At 41.2% G+C, this 16,584-nt stretch overlaps 3 protein-coding genes across 8 annotated transcripts in view; 1 reads left to right on the top strand and 2 right to left on the bottom strand.

Moving 5' to 3' along the window:
* akap9 (A kinase (PRKA) anchor protein 9) overlaps positions 1-770 on the top strand; it is a 65,584-nt gene extending 64,814 nt beyond the window's left edge. For all 6 annotated transcript variants that reach the window (XM_076879066.1, XM_024798347.2, XM_076879064.1 and 3 more), the window contains one exon: positions 228-770. In XM_076879066.1, the coding sequence (XP_076735181.1) occupies positions 228-271 (44 nt within the window). In that variant the 3' untranslated portion in view covers positions 272-770. The remainder of the gene's footprint in view (positions 1-227) is intronic.
* Positions 771-1,558: 788 nt separating this feature from the next.
* cyp51 (cytochrome P450, family 51) lies at positions 1,559-6,195 on the bottom strand. The gene is made up of 10 exons (XM_004549125.6): positions 5,908-6,195; positions 5,707-5,805; positions 4,946-5,122; positions 4,704-4,830; positions 4,421-4,595; positions 4,070-4,189; positions 3,341-3,536; positions 2,912-3,007; positions 2,645-2,813; positions 1,559-2,521 (listed from the first exon to the last, which is right to left on the bottom strand). The coding sequence occupies exons 1-10, from the start codon at positions 6,067-6,069 to the stop codon at positions 2,343-2,345; spliced, it is 1,500 nt and encodes a 499-aa protein (XP_004549182.1). The 5' UTR covers positions 6,070-6,195; the 3' UTR covers positions 1,559-2,342.
* Positions 6,196-7,274: 1,079 nt separating this feature from the next.
* On the bottom strand, positions 7,275-15,746 carry krit1 (KRIT1 ankyrin repeat containing). Its single transcript, XM_004549124.5, has 17 exons — positions 15,534-15,746; positions 13,091-13,260; positions 12,734-12,890; positions 12,544-12,636; positions 12,310-12,439; positions 11,978-12,221; positions 11,779-11,894; positions 11,481-11,624; positions 11,184-11,340; positions 10,823-10,930; positions 9,212-9,368; positions 8,914-9,065; positions 8,653-8,819; positions 8,464-8,551; positions 8,160-8,366; positions 7,663-7,779; positions 7,275-7,577 (listed from the first exon to the last, which is right to left on the bottom strand). The coding sequence occupies exons 2-17, from the start codon at positions 13,190-13,192 to the stop codon at positions 7,488-7,490; spliced, it is 2,229 nt and encodes a 742-aa protein (XP_004549181.1). The 5' UTR covers positions 13,193-13,260; positions 15,534-15,746; the 3' UTR covers positions 7,275-7,487.
* Positions 15,747-16,584: the final 838 nt, after the last annotated feature.

Below are 16,584 nucleotides of genomic sequence, written 5' to 3'. Positions count from 1 at the left end.
GGAGAAAAACACTTTCATCTATATGTGGAATATACATAATTACAAATTTGGTTATGTCTGCTTACAGTACAGTACGTGTTTGCCCTGTAAAGCTGAGAAGCAGTGAACTCACATATTCTGATTGTTGCACCCAAAGCAAGCGCTGTGAAATAAATGCATGTGTAAAGGTGTGATCCGTACCCTGGGTTTGGCATATTTACTCAACTCCTCCTCTTTTCTCTCCCCAGGTGCTTCTTCATATGCTCAATTGCACTTTGGCTTGAGAAGATAGATGCTGACACGTTAACTTTGGCTTGAAGAAACTCAGTTGCCTTTTTCTCGTGCTGAGCGCTCTGCTGTTTTCTACCATTCTGGTGTGGACTGTATCTTTCCATGTGGACCAAAACACATTTTTTATCAGTGTACGACATGTTGTATTCAGGCTTTTTGTTGGTCGCCGGCACTTGGAAAAACAGCTACGTTTGTAATTTAATCTGCCTCTTTGTTGTGGATGATCTACAATCATGTATAATTTGTCTAATGCTAATTTAAGACTTTGTGATTAATTTATATGTTTGTGTTGTATGGGTGGAGCGTTATGTAGAGGATGTTTGGGTTTACTGTTAAGGAGGCTGCTGCTGGATATTCTACACTACACTGTGTTTTGTTTAGGCCGGACAGACTACAGAGGACATTTGTAGAGAACGTATTTTTGTAAACCGTTAGGAGCTTTGAATTTTCTGGGTATTTTGTCAAAAACTGAAATAAAGAGGACTACGTTATTTCAAAAAGGTTTGCTTCATTTCTTTTTTTCTTTTTGCATCTTTTTTGTTAAACTTTTTTTGTGGAAAAATTTAGCACCATCAAGCTTCATTCAGATAAACCAGCAATAGAAACAAAAACTCAGCTGAGGACATCTTTAGTCCTTTTGAAAGCGAATAATTATTTCTTTTAACACTAAACAAATGTTGCATAGGGAGCTGTTTAAAAAGCACAAGGGGGGTCAAAGCTGTAAAAATGAGCTTAGCCTTCCCATGAACCCATTTAATGGTCTTCCTTTTTTCCTCCTGCCTGGGAGATTCATATTTAGTTATTATTAATATTTTAGTATCCTTTGTCCCAATCTCCTCCAAACCATCTTACAATCACTCACAATGAAAACCTTATTCTTCCACCTCCTCCCTACTCTCACTACAGATCAGTGTCATCTGCAAACATCACAGTCCACAGAGACTCCTGCCTGACCTCATCTGTCAGCCCGTCCATCACCACTGCAAGCAATAAGTGGCTCAGAGCAGATCCGTGATGTCATCTCAATTTAGGTGTCACCACAGTTATTCCCTATTCCCTAAATATAGTGAAGGAACCCAAAGTACTGGACAGTGCATGACTAAATGTACACGGCCAAGTCTATTTAACCAAAATGATGAAAAACAGCTGTGTTGGAAGATAAAATGTTCATCCTCTGGCATTAGCTGACACGAGGCTCAGTATAGATCTCATCATCAGTGAGGTTTGCTTGTAGGTGGGAGATCTCCCATCCTGACGCACACTCTGTAACACAGCAGGGTTCAGAGGCTCATTTTCATATTTTTATTGATTTTTCACCCAGTTTCACTTGTTTGTTTGTTTTTTCTTTTGTCTTCACAGCAGGAAAACTTTAACATACATCTCAGGAATAAAAGATTCCCCACAGATTTAGTAACCCACCCCAGAGCTTTTAATTAAATCACATGGTCTTCCTCAGCAGATTATTCAGATAGCACAGGGTTGTTTTCTCTCTTCTCAAGTTTAAACCCTCATACTGAGTAATGCTCAGGACAAGGAAAAATATATACTGTATATACACAACTGGTCACAACTCATCTGCAGATGAAGATCATGTGACTAACCTTATACCTCCAAACATCAGAGAGCTGTAAATGAACTTCGTGGTTTTAACCAAGTTTCCAGTGTTCAGAACTTTTAGCTACAGGATTTTAAAGTTTGCTGCAAAATCGATGATTAACTCTGGAAAACAAAAGTAAATACGTCTTCCCGGGTTGACTCAAAGGCTTCATTCAGTCTAAAGACGTCATAAGGCGCTAGTTATTTCTCCATTTGTATTGTTTTTAAAGAATTCACATTGTGAATAAGAGCATCAGCTTTCACGCTGGAGTCTCACAGCCCCTGTTTTTCTCTGCAGAAAGTCACACTTATCTACAAACATTCATTCATGAAGAGAGCCGGACTCTAGACAAAATACAGGAAGAATAAAAGCACAGCTTGGGCATTAAGAGCAAAGTGCACTGATGTCAATTTTCCTCGATTCAAGTCCCCACAAGGTTCGAGCTTTACTTCCGATGCTCGGATGTCTCCGTCTCTCACTGCTTCCTCCTCTTGTATCTGATGACGGGGTTGTGAGGCGTGTGGATCATCGTGGTGTAGTTGATTGTGGGGAAATATCCGTCCACCAGGTCAAAGTCGTACATGCGGAGCAAAGTGGACCAGATGGTTTTGATCTGGACGTAGGCAAAGTTTTCCCCAATGCAGCGATGACGGCCTGCAGGCGGAAAACAGGATGGATTTGATTTCATTGAACTCAGTTTGACTGATGTCTGGTTTGGCTTTGAGGTGTTTTATGTTTACTTTATTTTACAGCAAACAAAAAAGCGCTTCTTCATACCGGCTCCAAAGGGCACATAGGCGAACTTCTCCCCTGCGGCAGGATTATCGTTGAGGTAGCGATCAGGTTTGAACTCCATCCTGTCCACCCAGGTGTCATGGAGCCGGTGGTTAACAGTCGGGGAGACGCACACCTGGTGGCCCACAGGGATGGTGTATCCTGCTGCAGTCTGAGAAAGCAGAAGAGAGAGCAGGTACAGCAGTCAGCTGAGGTTGTCTGCGCGTATACATGACATCATAAAATCCAGTGCTGAGGAATGACCCATACCTGAGGAGAGCGAGCCATCCTCATCATCGTCATGATGGGTGGGCGGAGCCGCAGGGTTTCCTTTAAACAGCGCTCCAGCAAGCTGAGATCCTTCAGCTAAAGATGGCGACATGAAAGTTTAGAAAATATCTGGAGCATCAGTCTGGTTTTGAGGAATAAAATAACCTCTTTCAGCTTTTTTTTTTAAAAATTTATGTAGACCTCCACCTGAATGCAGCAGCAAGGGGGCGCTAAAAACATCTTTACTCCTGTTACCGCAATAATTTTCTACAGCCAGCAGGGGGAGTATCTCTCACAAATCAGAGGTAACATCTGAGGGAGAATACTTACATTTCACATTTAAACCCTGCACATTTTTTTTTTTTTACTCTTCACTATTATTAGCAGTAATGAACCTCATTTTTATCACAGTCCACGGGCGACTTTTACCTGATCGAAGTTGAGTGGAGGCAGGTTTTCCCCGCACACAGCCTTCTGCTCTGCGTAGCAGCGCTCCTGCAGGGCCTTGTCTTTGGCCAGGAAGAAGCCCAGCCAGGCGCTGGTGGTGGAGGATGTGTGCTGACCCGCCAGGAGGAGGCCGATCAGCATCCCTGCAATTTCGTCATCGGTCAGCGGCCGTCCATCTCTGAGGAATGAGAAAGTTTTTTTTAGTTCTCAATCCTTCATAGAGTTAATTGTGATTTTTATTTCTTTTTGATAATAAGATCTGAATATTCTGGGTTAAACCAAGTCTCCTTTGAGTCTTTCAGGGCTGGACCATGACATTAAACATAAAACTGTTTCTTTGCATGTTGACTTGCACTGTCATTATGTAATCGCAGGTACATCAGTTCAGTAAGAGTTGGGCAGTAAGTGTGTTACCTCATTTGACAGAAATTTATGGATTTTTCTCTTATGCTCACAGACCTGCAGACAAACCTGCTGCTCTCTGTTTGTATCAAGGAAGAGGCTCATTAGCAGTAATATCTGACACACAGGTTGATTCCTCGCTTATAAACACAGTATGTAAGTCTATAGTGGCAACTGTGCTTTCTCCTCCAGCTCTTTGTTTACTTATACAGCAAATGTCCACACCTGTGGTCTGGTTTTGTCCTACTCTTTGACCCTGGGCTGTTTTGTTGTTTTAGCGCTTGTTCTGAGCCACTGATGTCACCTTACTTGTATGTGGAGTCCATGAAGGTCTGCAGGATGTCATCTGCTTTCTCTTCAGAGCTCCTCCGTTTCTGAATCACTTTGTAGAAGATGTTCTTGATCTCTCTGTGAGCTCTGTCCCTCTTCCTAAACAACAAACAAACAAAAAAACAGAGGTAAATATTTCCAAACAGTATTGTGCTGTTTGCATCATATCACATTGAATCCCTCTGGTATTTCTTTTGCCTGTGTGATGCCATCTTTTTTTTCCAGTTTTGTTTTTTTTTTAAATCTGTCTAGTCAAATTAAATCCAGTGTCGTCTTCACCCTGTGTGCAGACGCAGCACTGTACTGCATGAAGATGTGTGAGAGACCTACCTGAAGCTGGGCAGGGGCAGCCAGCCCGGCAGGAGCCACGCAGCGTGGGTAAATCCTCCGTCCAAGTCGGCGTAAAGCTGGGCCACGCGTTCATCCAGCATGCTGCGGATCTCTTTCCCGTGCAGGCAGCTGCTGGCTGTGAGGATAATCAGCTCGGACAGAGCCTCGAACAGGTCTGAAACAGGTCAAAGTTCATTGACAAACGTTTGGTTTTTGATCTAATCTGTATCAAGTTTTATGGTTAACTGTTTTGGACTCAGCGTTGCAAATATCGGTGTCTTACTTCTCTCCCCGCTGTCTCCCCATTTCTGAAAATACTCGATCGTCTCTCTCTCAATGATCTCGATGTGTTCCCTAAAACGAGCAATGTTCAGCCCCGTCTTAAACATCTTCTTCTGCTCCAGAAAAATCTGCAGCAGATTAAAAGGAAACATGCATCTCAGCTGATCTTAGCATGCAGAAACTCTTTAATACATTTCCACCTTCCTTCTGAGGCGTGAACTTCTCAGGTTCTGGGATACTCACGTGGTTCGGCACGTCGTAGGCGACTCCTTTGCCGAACACCGGAGTGGTCAGTCTCGAGTAGACGTCCTCTGCGTTCAGGTCTTCGTTCTTGCTGTTGAACATCAGCGCGGCTGCGTCGCTGCCCAGCAGGTAGGTGAATGTTTTGCCCACCATAGTGAAGCTGAATACAGGGCCGTACTGTGGGGGGAACAGCAGACACGCAGGAGTTCAGACGCAGGGGTCAAAGTAAAATAAATCTCTGACAACTGAGTTAAAAAAACCTAAATAATATATATACAGATTAAACTCTAGATCAGTGGTCCCCAACCCCCTAAATATATGATATGATAAGATATGGAACCTAAATCAGATTAGGGATATTGTACTGTATTTAGCTTTATTTTGTATCGTGCTTTTTCTTTTTCTCTCTCTCATTTTTCATAAATGACTTATACTGTTTACAAATACCAAAACTAGAGCAAAATCAGTCAGGAGCTACAAGGAGAGAGCCAGAGTTGCCTTGGCCTGTTGTCGCTTTCATTTGCACCACAGGAGCTGAAATGGACTCACGATGGTTTAAAAGCATTTCCTCATTTTTAAAGCAGTTTATCTTCATGATCATCTGCTTTGTTCAAACTTTGAACCGCTGTCAATGTTTAGAGTTAATAACTTAAAGTAATTGGAGGGGGGGGGGCTAATCTTCATATTTTAGGACTGATTATTAAACGGTTTCATTTCTTCTGATTGAAAACAGTCGCAGGTTCATTTTTCAAAACACTTACTTTGTTATAGGCATTTTCCAGAAACTCAATGGGGCTCTTTCCAAAAGCGATGGCATGTCCCAGAAAGGGGATGCTGGAGGGTATGTAGGGTGGATGTTTCTGCGCAGAGAGACATAAATAAATAACAATAAAAAAAAAATAACAGTGACTTGAAACTAAAGCTTAGATAACGGTAACTGTTTTTCGTCTGAGCACACTCACCACGTCCACGTCTGTGGACTGTTTGAGCAGCAGTTTGGAGATGTATCCCAGAGTGAGGGTGAAGACGGACGCTGCTAACACCACGGAGGTCAGGTTCTCGTTCATTTTCCCCATAGTGTCCCCGAGCAGTTTAGCGCTCATCTGATAAATGTGCATCGACATTTTTCCTGATAGCCCCCGAAAACAAAACCTTTAAAAACTTAACCCCGAAACGGCCCCGGTCACCGTCCACCTGCTGAAAGGCTCTCGGTCGAGAACAGTTGGTGATATTTCCCCAAAGTCTCGACCTGTCAACACTCGTCCTGCCCCCGCCTGACCAATGCTGGATTTTGATTGGTTGCTGACCACGTGTCAGTCAAGCAGCTCTCGCTGTGAATGGTTGAGGCTACCTGAACCGATGTCTTGCTACATGATGTCACACCAGCAGGGCGACCATCGATTTTAAGACCTTTTTTTTTTTTTTTAATTTAAACTTTTTCATGTACCTCCAGAATTCAACAATACGGGACGTTAAAGTCCTGCAAAGATAACGAAATATATTATAATGTTTAATATTATATTATTATATAAACGTTTACAGCAATTCAATTCAATTTTATTTATATAGCGCCAAATCACAACATAAGTCGCCTCAACAGCAATAAATGAGCTGGTTTGCAGTTTGTTGGGGGTGTGTCGGATCATTAATGATTGTGACTGCTATCATGAAATTAGCAATACATGAGCGTGCACAATAGCAACATTTTCCTTTCAGTAAAAGCATAAAATCAATTGCGGAACCTTAAATAAATAAGTAACTAATAACCACTTCAAAATCCTGTGATGGAGTGCAACTAGTACAGGAGCTGGGCTACAAATATGTTTTAAATGAGGTTTATTTTCATCAGTAGCCTTGAAAACCTCATAAGTTCAGTTCTTTAATATACATTATTTTAAAATATATATATGCCAAGAAAATATCCTCCATAGCTTTACACCACCAGGTGAGACCAGGAAATGTTTGGTGATGATGCACAAACTGTAGGTTTCCTGTTCTTAACTGGCAAGAGAAGACCACCCAGTATGGTCTTCTGCTTTAATGTTTGATGTAGTGTGCATTGAGAGATGCTCTTCTGCATATCTTGGTTGCAGCCAGCTGTTATTTGAGTAACTGTTGCCTTCCTTTCAGCTAAAACAGCCCAGCCACTATTCTCCAACTTCTGGCATCAACAGGGCATTTTCACCCAGTGAAGAGAGAAGAGAGAGTGCTCCCCATTTATAATAAAGCAAATATTGATTTTCAGCCTCCATCGAATGAATTCCTCTAAAAAAAAAAAAAATAAATAACATTGTCATTTCTGCCTAAATATGAAAAACACATCTGATCATACAATCAATCACTTTATTAAATAATAAACATATTTACATGCCATCAAAATCCAGGAAACATTAAAATAGAGAATGTGAAGTATATCACTAAGCCAGTTGTACAAAATGAGGCTCTTGTGGAAAGGCTTTCCAGAGTTACTGCAGTCAGATGATGGTCGGAACAAACAACCCGAACTGGGAATTTTTTTGGCAGGTAGTTTCTTCAACAGTTTTCAGCCATAGGCGTATTTGTCTGTGATGCCTTTCTCATTTGGAGTTATCTGCCCACTCAGTTTCATTAAGAGCTTCACAATAAGGCCAGCCTGAAGGGAAAGAATAGACCTTAAAGGTTAACAACCATATATATTTCAATAAATATTATTTGGATTTCAAGAAAAGCTTTATTACCTGTTTTGTGTGCACGATGAAGTTCATTTTGTTGTCACCACTGTGTATCTGGAAATACTGGTCTGCATGTCCAAGCTGCCATATAAACGTGCTATACTCTAAACTGATGAGAAGGACCTGCAAGAGAAGAAGTGTAATAAAATGTCACATCAAGCTTCTTCAACTAAAACTTAAAAACCAACAAAAATACAGCATTATCGTTTAATCTATCCTATGGTAATCCCAGAGGGAATATTTAAGTAAAAATCTAACTAATCTAAGAATGCAAGTTCAAATACATTCTGTAGATGCAAACGGCTTTGTGCTATTGTGCTTCAATCGAGCACGTATTGCATATGCTTTAAAAACAGGCAAATTCGTGTGGGAGGGCCCATGCTCATAGTCATCTATCCATTTGCTCCACCAAGCTGAAGAATAAGTAGCTTTACATTCACAAACTAGAGCTTAAAACATAAAAAAAAACAAAAATTTAAAAACCCAGCAAAACGGCATTTTACCTTAGTTTCCATGTTCATGAGATGCAGTCCCTTTGTGTTCACCCCCACGTAGACACGGATGACTTTGTGGTTGCTTGCGCTGGCCTTGGTGTAGACCTGGCCTGTGAAGAAAGCTGCTCCGTAGGTCGGGATGTCCCAGCAGTTCTGCAAGAAGAGCCGCTGCAGGTGGTGCATCTCTTTACTGACCCCCTCGCTGGTGCTCAGAGCCTGTTGGTGAGAGAGGGACAGGACCTGATGTCACCTCAGGGAACACTGAAATGTATTTATAAGATAAAAAGCAATTAAAATAAAAACACAAGTGTACTTTATACTCATGAAGAATCCTGTTGGTCCAGTGGTATGCTTTGCTTTTCACCTTGGATATCGGCACGATTGATTTGAGGTTTTCCTCACTGTTTACATAAAGCACAGATTTTATCCGAATGCAAATAAATCAGTTTGTTAGAGCAGATATTAAAAGTGATTTAAACACAAAATATGATTCGTCTCTTACTTGAGGAACCCTTGCTTGTGCTTCTTACTCTCATAGTTGCCATAGATGATTTGCAGGAGGAGGCTGGCCAGCGTGATCAGCTTGTTGTCTGGAGCAGGGAAGAAGCCCTTGAGAAGGCAGTGCCGGGCCTCGTCAAACAGGATAAGGATGGCCAGCGGATCCTCCACCTGAAACAAAGCCACCAGCAGGAAGCTGATGAAGAGCTCTCAAAACATTTCGAGTTGAGCTGTCACTGATGCTTAGGTGGTGAAAGTGACCTACCTTTTTCTCAATTTCAAGGGGCAGTCGGACATCCCTGCGGAGGAAGAGCTGTGGCGTTTCCCTTTGAGGATCCAGCACTGTGAGATCTGTCACAATCTCAGTCCAGATCCGGAGGTGCTGCAGGGGTTTGTGGTACGGCTTCAGCTGCAGGTCTAACACACAAAACCACACGCACACAAATCTTTCTGGGATCTTGCAGTGACACCACTAACTACAGCTTTTGGTCTTTATTGCATTGATGTTACTAAATTAAATAAATAAATACATTTGGAAAAAAAAAAGAAACGAGTGGACTCACGGAGGTTCTCTGAGCAGATCCAGATGGTGAAGTATTGCTGGGTCTCCTGAGACAGACGCATCCCCTCCATGATCTGCTGCACAGTTGTGTTGTTGCCATGCTTGAGCTCTACGGAGCGATACGAGCCGTCCATGCGGTAGATGCGCACCTTCTCGTACTGTGGATCACAAACAGCACAAATGGTGGATTTCTTAATATTAAGTTTAAAGTCAAAAGACACGACGCTTTATTCTTTATGCCATCTTACACCCCGTACACACCAACAAAAACTCGCGGGCAACAGTACTCTCGCGATATAACAGAAAACAAGTTAACAATCTTTCTCTTAAAAATAAAAGTATAAACCTCTCTTTAAAACATTTGTATACATATATGTAAACAAAAAAACTTGTCAACATTGTTGAACATTCAGGAAACATTTCAATACACTTCGCTTTACTTAAAGCATACTATAACACTAAAAAGTGTTATATCAGAAGGAAGCTGTCATGTCTGCTCTGTGTTGTTATAACTGCACATGTGCATGTGTTTTACTGGATACCCCTTTTCTTCAAACAAGGAAAAAAAATATCAAAATGAGTGAACGCATCTATGCCAGACTCAATATCAACAACATATAAGGTTAATTAAACATGGCACGAGCAAACAAACTAAACAATGACTAGCTCATTATGAAAAAGCATGAAAAACACAGCTACAAAAATCCACAAGCTTTGCTGCTATAATCCCAGAGCTTTCATGACTCAACCCCTCAGGGCCATTCCTTTGCCCAATATCAGAAACATAATTCTTTATGGAGTGCTGGTTTCTATTTAAGGAAAAGACAATAATGACATGCAAAATAAGAGTGAAACATGGCTTAGTCCTGGGAATGTCTGACACCTTTGACTGTTCTTGAAGGAATATCACCAACAGGCGATCAAAAAAAACAAAACAAAAAAAAAAACAAAAAAAAAAAAAAAAACTTAACTGCCAGGGAATTACATTCACAAGTCACTTTAGGTACAACTTTCCAATTGCTTATCAACACAACCCATTACATGGGAACAAGTCATTGCATTAAGACAAGTAGACATGGTCAAGATGACCTGCTGTAGTTAAAACGGGGAAGAATTGTGATAAAGGTGACTTTGAACGTGGCATCAGAGATCAACTTGGTTATTATCTTGCCCAAGGATCCTCTGGCACGCAGACTGGAGCAACCAGGGATCAACCCAGCAACCTTCCAATTGGTGCACGACGTGCTCCTGAGCTACAGCCACCTCATCTGGATTAGGATCTAAAGCAGCATTTATATTCTCATCAAACTCCTCAATTATGTTTTATTGTTTATTATTTTTGTTATTACCATTTTATGTACTGTGATACCTTTAGGATGCCATATTTGTTTAACAACTATTATGTTACATTAAAATACAACAACAACAACAACAACAACAACAACGCCTGCAAATCAATCAGCAAAAATATATGCATTGGGAAGTCTATACTTATGGGCTTAAGTATGCTGAAGTGTATTTAGAAATAATTGCAAACTTTATCTCGATAACATCCTGAAAAGGCTGTTGTTCCACACAAAGGAATAACAAATAGTGTAACTGTGTGACTCACTGGTTTGCTGTTGGCTTGCTGCAGAAGTTTCACAGTCTCCTCCCACTCGTTCTGTTTGTTCTCCTCGCACACTTGGAACGGCGATCTCTTCTGCTGGTCTTCTATGTGCTATTGGTGGAGGAGTCAGTATCATGACATAGTGATTAATGTTTACCACTTTATTATGTAGTATGTGGATACTGATAAAAGACAAATCAGCAATTATTATTATTATTATTATTATTATTATTATTATTATTATTATTATTATTATTATTATTATTACTACAAACCAATAAAAAAAAGTTACATTTAGCTGCAACAGGATTTCTTTGAAGTAATAATAAAAAAAAAGAAAAAGAAAAAAGTGTTAAATTTGTACCCGGTCGATCTCAGGGTGCTGCAGCAGCAGTTGGACGATCTCTGCGTGGCCTCCTCGGGCTGCAAAGTGCAGGGGGGAGCTGAGCTGGCCGTTCAGCAGGTTGGGATTACAGTTACCCTTCTCCAGCAGCAGCTTGGTTGCCTCAACTTTACCGTGCCTGGATAGAACCACATAAATATCAAACTTAAACATAAGTAATGGGAAAAAAAAAGAAGAAAAAAAAAAAAGACCAGGAAAATAAGAAATTTTGGATACTTTTAAGCCTTTCTTGAGCTGTCAGATGAGCAGGAGACTCACCAGCAGGCATAGTGTATGGGAGCCCAGTGATCGTTGTCCAGCTGCTTGACTGAGAAACCGCTGTCCAGAAGCTTAGAGATCAGCTCAGTGTCTCCTTCCAGGGCGCTGCGGTGGAGAGGAAAGTCGTCCACCCACTGGTGATCCCTGTGGAGACAGGAATTTATGCTGAAGAGAACAGTGACTAAACATGACTTCAGTTCAAGGCATCCACGTTGTTAATCAAGACTGTCCAGTGCGCCCCAAAAAGAGACAAAGTTAGACACAAAGTCGATAGCAGTTAACCAAAACAAGCCCTCACTTGTCTTCTGTCACACAGTTGGGTCCATGCTGCCATTTCTCCCTCTTGGGGATCTGGATCTTGGAATAGTCTGGTGCCCCAAGCCCAAAGTATGGGTTGATGATAACTTTGTCCACCTGCAGACAAAACGAAAGGAGGGCGATTTAAGTTTCCAAATCCACCAGAAGAATTATGTTTCTTTGCATATATAAAGCCTTACCCTGTTGGTGTACTGCAGATCTGAGCCGTAGAGTGGATTCAGGATGCACATGTCAGCCTTCTCCAGGGACATCATCTTGCTCTTGATCTCCAGAGCAGTGTAGCCCATGTGCAGACCCTCATCACTCAGTTTGCCCTCGCTGCTGTAAGCCGGATTGCTTACGTTGGTCTTCACCCGCTCCACGGGTGCTGGTCTGAATAAAGCAGGGATGGCATGAGGCACAGTGTGCTGCTCTGCTAACCATCTGCGGAGGGGAAAGAAGCAAAGGGAAGGGGCGTTTACCTCTGACAAAATCGCAGAGCTAAAGAGCACATTTACAGACTTCTCTTTACTTGTCTAAAGCCAGGAGCATCTTGGAGGTGACGGAGCAGAAGTGAGTGCTGGTCTCACTGCACACCCGCATTATGTCGTGGAAGCAGTAAAAGCTGGGGCTCCCGGGGCTGTGGACAGGCTTGCTGTTGTCTGTATAGAAGGACTCATTAATCTACTGCATGCACACCTTAAACTTTGTTAAACGTTAAATAAAATTAGCTAGATCAGTTCAGGATGAGATATAGTTTACTTACCTTTAACACTGACTGGTACAACAAAAAGTGAGGCTTCTTTCCCTTCATTGTCACCTTCAAGAATAAATTTCTTCATGTGCACCACACGCTTTCCTGCACAGCAAAAACACTGGTTAGATCAGTGGTTCCTAACTCTCCCCCCAAACAACAGTTTAATAAATCAGCTTGTGCACAAATGCGTCAGCCTCACCAGCGCAGCTTTGGTTACTGGAGAGCGGTTTGATCGTTTCATCAACATAATCCAATATGGATTTGGATTTGTCTCCTCCTGCTTTGAGCTTTGTTGCCAGAAGGACTTTCTTTCTTTTCTTCTCCTTCCCCTCTAAAGGCACTTCTTTTAAAAGGATCTACCCAGACGCCAGAGGAAAAACATGCAAACAGAGGCTCAGTTAGAAACTCCAGTGGGTCTGAATTCACTGAAGGGTGTTTATTATTCATGCATACAGCAGTGATATGCCCAAACCAACAATACATTACAGGACATCAGTGTTCTTTCCACCTCACTGTAAGACGTCGAGGACAGTGTGTTAACTGATTGTCTGCCTACCTCATAGGCTTTGGCTCTGTATTCTTTCGAGCTCAGGCTGACTTGATTCTTCGGACGAAGCACAGCAACAAACACATCCTCGAGGGTGTCCTTGTTGCCCATCGTGGCGTCTTTTCCTCAGACCTGAGAAAATATGCTACATGGGGGCCAAATGCCGTGGAGAGACATGCCTAAAACATGGGGGAAAAAAATATCAAAAAAGGTGAAGGTTGCTAAGAAAAGTAATTCAGTGTTTGAGCAGTGACACTCAGTCTATACACAGGTTTAACTGATCACAGAGCGCCTACACTTTAGAAACTTTGGATTCCAACACCAAAGCAAGTGACCGACCTGGAGCCCCACAGCTCTCACTGCCAAAACCAATCACCCATTCACACAATTTTATAATGTCCAACGTTGTTTAATTCTGTCACCACGTGGACAGAGAAAGTGAACACACCCATGTGGGAGTTTGCAGTTACATGCAAACTAAATGTGCTTAACACAGAAGATCAAAAACATAAAACCTGTGGCAGTGAAAACAGCAAAATACAGCAACCCACCCCCATCACCACCTATTTAGTGATTAAAAAGGGTCAAGTCTGTTTTTAAATTTATGCACAGTTGTAACTGATCTCAGGTGAGCTTGTTCCAAAGAACTGGACCACAATAACTGCAAGCACCTTCAACACACTTGGATCTAATTCTGGGAATCTGGACCTGGATCTGGACCAGGTCAGATAGGGTTGTAAACAGTGTGTCTGTGAAGGTTCTCAGTCATCCAGTAAACAGTGGGCAAGTCAGAGATATACCGGGTGTGTTGAGGGCAAACCATTAAAATACTTTTATTAGTTAATAAAGCTTTCAAAGGCAATTTTATAATTTTAATGGGAACAAATTAAGTTCCTTCAATACTGAGGCAATATGCTCAAACTTTCATGTGCCTGTAAGGACTGTGTGCCATGTTGTGATCTTAAGTCATCCTACTGATGAGTTGGGTAATCCAGTGAATAGAGCGTTACAATAATCTAACCTGCTTGATGTGATTGCATGAACCAATTTCCCAGTCAGTTTGAGATAAGGATTTTCTAACGTCAGATATATTTTAAGGGATAGAAAGCACTTCTAGTAACCTTATTGATGTCATAATCCAACCTGGGATCAATGTCCAGAACTGCTGATTTGTTAACTTGCTCACTGTGTATCTGTGTAGGGCTGATGCATATGAACACATTTTCTGTTTCCGTCGTTGTCTCTGGCTGTCTTCTAGCACTTGCGGGTGTAGCACTTATGCTGCACCCAAAGTAAGTGTGGTAAGAACTGCTGCAAACTTCACTCTCAAGTTTGACTTAACAGCTGTGGAGTTGTGAAGCATAGCGGTGCACCATAGAGAACCTTTTAACCCCGTCCTCCTCGATGCCTTTTGTCTTGTACAACATAAAATATTCACAAAGACCACGTTTACCACACTGAGGTAGTACCCCCCTCCCCCAAACCAATCACACAATTTAATGAACACCTCGTAAACACACGAAGTGTAAGATTAGACCTGCTGCCAAATTTACACAGAAATCAGAAAAAGAGAAAATATCCAGTGACCGGCAGTTCTAAGGTGACAATGCCCTGCTGATGCCATAGCAAGGCAACAACAACTCAAATAGGTAAAAGGTATGCAGAAGAGCACCCTGACGCAGAAGACCACACCAAGTACCACAGCTGTCAGCTAAGAACAGAACAATTCACAGGGGCTCACCATAATTGGACAACAGAAGAATGGAAAAGCATTTCTGCTGCTACGATCAAATGGTAGCGTCAGAATAATCCACAGTTCAGCCTGCCGCTGGTGGTGTAACAGTGTGGGAGATATTTTACTGGCATACTTTGGCCTCTTTAGTACCATCAGAGCCTCATTTACACTGCACAGCCCACCTGAGTATTTTTGTTGACCATGTCCATCTCTTTACGACTACGGTGCAGGATAACACACCATGTAACAAGCTCAAATATTCTCAAACTGCTTTAAAATATACCTCTACATATATATTCTTTTATTATTTCATATTGTATACCTACTATTTTTAATTTTGTAGTGTATTTACACCGTTTTATTTATTGTATCTTATTTTTAGTCACTTTTGAACTGCATATAAATAAGTAAAATATAATTTAACACACAGTAAAACTAGTAAGAGTCATCTCAGAGACAAACTTGTTGAGTTCAAAGACAGGTCACGCCCCGGAAACCAGGCTCGGCTGTCTTTCAACTGTTATTACACGGACACCTTTACATGTTGTATTTTATACACACACACGGTATACACTGTCGTATTCAACCAGTTGTCATACATTTCCTTGTCCACGTTAAACGACAGAACTTTTAGAGGGGAGTCAGCAGCAGTAGCTGGGATGCTACATTCATCTTCATCAATGTTTTTTTCCGCTTTTCCGAGCAGCTGAAACTTACCGAAAGCGACGTGACTTTCTTTCAAAACCACCAAACGGAGCTTTCCTCGGCTCTCCGCTCGTCTTAATTGGGTTAAATTAGCGGTCTGAAGCCGGGAGGTTGCCCCAGCACCGCTTCCAGGAGCAGTTATTTTTGGGTTGAGGTAGTTGCAGGCCTTTTTAAGACGGGGCAGGGCTGCAGAGAAACAGAGGAATCACGTTACGTTTGAGTGCAGCAGCTGCGGCAGGACGACAGAGGACTCTGCTGGTGAGGGGGACCACGTACACTCAATAACAAAGCATGAGCGTCAGGTAGCGTCTGCTGTGCTCCGTAAGACTTATTTAAAAAAAAAAAAAATCAAATCTATCTCTAATTTTGTGAGTTTTTCAGAATTTCAATATGATTTATTGTCCTCTTAAAAGAAAAATCTATGGAAGCTTGTTTAAATATTTTTTTTGAATTGTCATCCATAAGTCAAAATTTCAGGTCATTAGCTCAAATTTTGACTTACAGGCTTTGAAATGTTGAGATATTTTGACATAATAACATAATAATCATTCAGAAGTTTTACAAGTAGTAGTACGAGTTTCGCTTGCTATGAAGGCTATATGCAATTTTTAGGATAATAAAAAATACATTTTGAATTGAATATTATAGCCAACAGCTAATATAGATAGATAGATAGATAGATAGATAGATAGATAGATAGATAGATAGATAGATAGATAGATAGATATTTTAGATGTTTCTCCGCTAGAGGGGTGTATAAAGCAAATAAACGTATGTATTAATTGGATCAGTTGTATAACTTAAGCTAGCGATGTCTTTTATTAACCATAATGAATTAGCAAATTTAACAGATAAATGTGTGTTAAATATATCCTGATCATTGATATTCCTCACATTAGTTCCCACACTTTCTCACAGTCTTCAACCCTGACTGATAAAAAGGGAAAAAAATTTATGTATATATTTGAAGAACTGGTGAAACTCACTGTCAAAAGCGACCTCCCAAATCACTTCGACTTGAAATTTCAAGTTAATTTTTCAGAGGTTTGTGTTATTAAGCTGA

The sequence above is a fragment of the Maylandia zebra genome, linkage group LG22 (assembly GCF_041146795.1).
Source record: "Maylandia zebra isolate NMK-2024a linkage group LG22, Mzebra_GT3a, whole genome shotgun sequence".
NCBI lineage: Eukaryota > Metazoa > Chordata > Actinopteri > Cichliformes > Cichlidae > Maylandia > Maylandia zebra.
Note: the sequence above shows the minus strand (reverse complement) of the source record. Positions and strands in the feature narration are given on the sequence as shown.